The 4,951-nt window shown below is 44.5% G+C and overlaps 1 protein-coding gene across 1 annotated transcript in view; it reads left to right on the top strand.

Annotated features, from left to right (window-relative positions):
- Positions 1-251: 251 nt before the first annotated feature.
- The window catches only part of DOCK1 (dedicator of cytokinesis 1), a 460,736-nt gene continuing 456,036 nt past the window's right edge, over positions 252-4,951 (top strand). Inside the window, exons 1-2 of the mRNA XM_006880128.1 lie at positions 252-297; positions 742-825. Coding sequence (XP_006880190.1) covers positions 252-297; positions 742-825 — 130 coding nt within the window. The remainder of the gene's footprint in view (positions 298-741; positions 826-4,951) is intronic.

Below are 4,951 nucleotides of genomic sequence, written 5' to 3'. Positions count from 1 at the left end.
TCAATGTCACTGTTCATTTTTAAGGGCTCTGTAGGGTCTCTATGAGTCGTGCCTGACTCGAAGGCGATCAACAACATCAACAACAGGGGAGCTCTAGTGGCCTCATGGTAAAGCTCTGAGCTGCAATCCTGAAGGTGCGTGGTTCGACTCAGCCAGCTGCTCTGTGGGAGGAGGAGGGGCAGTCTCCTCCCGTGGGACTAACTGCCTCTGAGAACCCGCCGGAGGGTCAGCTAGGGGTCAGTTCCGACACGATGGTTCAGAATAACCACAACAACGCCATCTTCGGGAACATTCTTTGTCTGCTTTAGTTGTCTACTCGGGCTCAGTAGCATCATAACCATGTACATTTTTTATCAAAGTATTTTTCAAAGACCTTTTTAGTCTGTGTGTAATTGATTCATAGTTAGAAAAAAAACAAAAGACAAAAAGATAAAACCAGTGTGTGAAGTAGCAGTTCAAGTGCATTTGCCAGCTTCCTGTGGTTCAGTAGTGAGAGTCCACTTCGGGTCGCCTGTGTTTGCCTCCTGGATTTGTCCCATGTACACTGATGATACTGTATCTTTTGGGAACGAAAAGGGAACTTCTCAGGATAGCAGAGCAAAACCTGAATACATTTCCATACTTGAAGCAAATGGTATTTCAAATACAAAAAAACAAGCCGCCACGCTCACGCCTAGCCTTGTAGATAAGAGTTTAGATGAGACTCGTTCATATCTGTTTCTCTCTTTTCCTTCTCCACAGCTTTTTATAACTACGATGCCAGAGGAGCTGATGAACTTTCTCTACAAATTGGTGACACGGTGCACATCTTGGAGACTTATGAAGGTGAGGAAACAGTTTGGAGTTGTTGGAATTATTCCTCTGGACAGACGTCACATTCTCCCCTTTCCGACCCAGTGGGTTCGGTAAAGAACTGTGAAGGGAAAGCTTGGTATGTCAGACCCACCGGGTGTTCTTCCAGAGAGAGATAGGCAGACAGTCGGCGTCAGTTCTAGATCCACAGCCCTGGGAAGTCCTGTGGGACAGGTAACTCTGTTCTGTAGGGTCGCTGTGAGTCAGAATTGACTCAACATCTGGAAGGTTGGTCACAGAAAAAAGTGTTACCCTGTGACGAAAGAATTTGTCAGCATGTTCCTTTCTTCTGTGGTTTGTGTTCTTGTACGATGAATTTCATTTTTATGGAAATGCAGTAAGAAAAACTATCAGTTATGTCAATAGTAATTTATTCAAATGAATTTAAAACAGAAACTTTTCATTTTTACCTAAAAAAGTTCTGTTTTTATATTATTGTTTTTATTTAAGACAAAAAACGAGTGGTTGCTTCTCCTCCTCCTGGTCCTTCTTTCCTAAGGATGCACAGATAGACCTCCAAGATGTTGTACTCTTGGTTGCAAGCTGCCATGATAAAGAGATTATTGCCAAGTAATCGAGTCACACAAGTTGTTTGGTCTTCTGGCGCTTATGAAGTTACATTTGTGCTCTCCTTTAGTCTAGGAAGGAGGTAGTCGTGTGATGACTAAGTTTGAAATGTTGTATGCATGACCAGCGTGGGACACAGAGACACGGAGTGAGGACACATTGTTGGAAAATGATGTTAATTGTCCTGCTCCATGGAGGGTGCCACAGAACTCCCACTGGCGGAAAATGCGGTATCTGCAGAACGCAGCAAAACACAGTCAGCTGAGGGGTGGAAAAATAGATGCTGACTGTTAGTAACTGACCACTTGAAAGAAAATACTCTGTTTATTTCACATTTTATTTCTTTGTTTGTATATGCTTGATATGAACTGGAGGGCTTTTTTACACTCTCATTCATAATAACGACATACCATGGTGGAACCCCAAACTACTATTTCTTATTTTTTTTTCTCCCCTTTCATTTTCAAAAATATCTATGACCCCGTTTCCTTGGGGCTGAACAAAATTATCACAACTATGTGGCATGTGGTCCAGGGAGACAATTGCATGAATAATCCAATAGACATACTCTTAATGACTAGTTTTCTTATGGCTTTGGCTTTTCGAGACACTGTATTTTCCATGCTAATAGAGGGGTCCATCTCTCCCTTCTCACTAGCCCCTGTCGCAAAGAAGGACAGGCCGAATTGGCAGGCATTTAAAGACTGAGAAGTTTAAGTGCATATTCTGGTGTTGATGACTTTATTTCCTATTTGAGAGAGTGATTTCTGTATAATATGTGAATGAAAAAGAATTGAAATGAATGATTTCAACAGCGAGCTTGCTCTTAGGACTCATTTAGTTACCCTTCCAAGCAGGATGCAGAGGAAGAAAATACCCGGCAGGCACAAACTGTTCAGAACACAACACTATTCTACCCGTTCTCATTCTCGGTCAGGAATCGGTTTCAGAGGCTATAAGCCTCCAAGAATCCTTTTCCTGTGTAGCTGCTGGTGGGTTTGAACCACTGACCTTTCAGTTAGCAGCAGGCCAGCAGAGCGTCTCCAAAGCTGTGACACAGCCCTGACTGTTGCGTCTGACTTAGGCCAACTTGGAATTCCAGCCCACGAGCACCTTTCACCCTGCGTGCATCCTCGGTGCGAGGCAGGGCCTTGTTACCTAGTGGGTGCAGCCCAGCCCTTAACCGCATGCATGCTCGTGATGGGGCCTTCTGCGTGTTTCCTGTTTTGTAGCTGCTGGTCAGATTTGCCATGATTGCCTGTGGCTGAGAGGCAGCAGAGAGCAATTAAGTGGAGGTCAAGGAGCCAAGTTCCCGGCTCAGACAGTGTTATTGGGAGGGAGTGCCCGGCTTGCGTCTGTTTCCTTCTGGTCAGTCTAAGATGAAGTCCTAGTTAATGAATGTTGCGCAGAAGTGCTGTTCCCGAGCAGTTAACAGTTTTTGTTCTGGGGTGTCGTAAGGAAAATGTACCCTCCAAACAGAGGGACCCTCAGGTGGGCCAAGGGCTTATTATGCCCTTAACCTGTGCCAGGCACTTGACTTTTTCTTCATTATTAGGATGAAGTCTTCAAACCACACCCAAAGCCGTTGCTTTTGAGCTGATGTGACCCAGTGGGGCTCCACATGACGAGATAGAACTGTCCACAGGGTTTCTCAGGCTGGGGGTCTTTGTAGCGATAGTTAGCCAGGTCTGTTTCCTGAGTTGATGCTGGATGGATCTGAATTGATGACCTTTTACCTAAAAGTTAACCAGCATTCTGCCAAGTCTCCTTAAAGAGTCTTTAAGAACCCCCACTATCAACAAATCAGCTGCTGCTGAGGTGATTCCAATGCAGAGTGACTCTCGGTTGGGCTTCGGAGGCTGTAAATCTTTGTAGGAGACTGCACACATTTTCTGTCAGAGCCGGGGTGGGGTGGATTTGAACTGCTGAGCTTTTAGTTAGCAGCCCAAGCGGTGAAACCCTGCACTCTGCTCAAAGACTGATGTCCTGCCAGAGTCAGCAGTGACTCCTGGTAGACTCTCTGCTGAAGGCCCGAGACTGAGAATCGTACAGGACGAACTGCTCGCCTTTCTCCCATGAATTCCTTAAAGTCTTCAGTGGGCATTTATTTTAGGGGTGAGTTGTTTTTTCTGGATTCTGATGACAATAGTTCATCTGTGTAAAAGACCCTTTAAAAGAAAACCAATATAAAATAACAATTTTTTTTTAAAGCTCAACAAAACAAAAAAGAAAAAGGCTTGTTCTTTGACTACTGCTCTTTGGTTTTGATCATGTTCTCCTGTGTGTGTGTGTGTGTGTGTGTGTGTGTGTGTGTGTGTGTGTGTGTGTGTGTTCCCTTGGGGAAGCTTTCCCACTTCCTATCCTCGGGCAGACTGAGTGCTTGACTTCCGTCCATGGCATCCACTTTCTCCTGTTCTCTCTCTCTTTTTTAATTATTATTAATTTTAATGAACATTTACAGAGATTTTGGATTTCCATTCATTCACTGTTGCACTTTTCTCCCCGCCCACGCCCCCAACCCCAGTTCGCTTTTCTCTTTGAAAAGTAAAAGAAAAAGTCCTTCATTGGTACTTTGTTCTCTTTAAATTTCATGGTTTGTAGTAGAGTTTGTTAAGTTCTTTCCCCCCCCTCCCTTCCCTCCTTCCACTATTCCTCCAGAAAATTTATTTCTGTTTGTCAAATTTAATTCTCTTTTTTGCTGTGATCCCTTTCAAAGTATTACTGGGCTTGCTCCTGGAAATATAATTTCTAGATGATCACTCTTTATTTTAAGGCTCAGAGAACAAATTTGCCTTCCAGGTATGACTAATTTCTTTCTCCCAGGCTCAGGGCAAGTGGGTGCCTGGAATAAAGAAATTGAACTTGGTGAGTCTTTGTGCACTTGAGAAGACCTTTAGGGGATCATTCAAGAAAAGTCCCTCCTTTATGCAAGTGTCCACAGTAAGCGGCCTCGGGAGGTGAGCCCCGACCACAGGTGTTTCTTAAATAACCCTTGTGTCGCCAAGATGGCCTAATGCTGCTGAGGGCTCAGTGGATCACCCTGGGCCCGGACACTGTGCTTTCATGAGCTGCCACCAAGTCAGGCTCTGATTCGTGGGGACTTAGTGTGCCATGGAAGGGAACACCTCACTGGGTGATTCTTAGGAGTGGATCGCCAGCCCTTTCTTCCTACTCTGTGTCAGTTTGGATGCTGTAACCACAGCCATTGTGTCAATTCTGAGTCATAGCCATAGGAGTCATGGTTTGTCACAGAGCAGACCTGCTCCTGGGGTGTCTGAGGCTTCAGATCGTAGCAGGAGAAGACTGACATCCTTTCCAAGAGCATCTGGTGGATTCTAACCATCAACCTTTCTGTTTGCTGCCCAAGACGTGGTGGTTTGCCGCCAGGGCCCAAGCTGGAAATGGCAGGCAAAGCACAAAGATTCAGAAATCACTCTTTTGACTGAACCACAGCAGGACGTAGTGTTTATATTTTTAAAAGTGGTCAGGGTTTCTTTTCTTTTTTTTATTTTTATTTTTTTTATTATTATTA

Source organism: Elephantulus edwardii, unplaced genomic scaffold (assembly GCF_000299155.1).
Source record: "Elephantulus edwardii isolate Elephantulus edwardi_28Jun2011 unplaced genomic scaffold, EleEdw1.0 scaffold00006, whole genome shotgun sequence".
NCBI lineage: Eukaryota > Metazoa > Chordata > Mammalia > Macroscelidea > Macroscelididae > Elephantulus > Elephantulus edwardii.
This window is presented reverse-complemented; position numbering and strand designations above follow the sequence as displayed.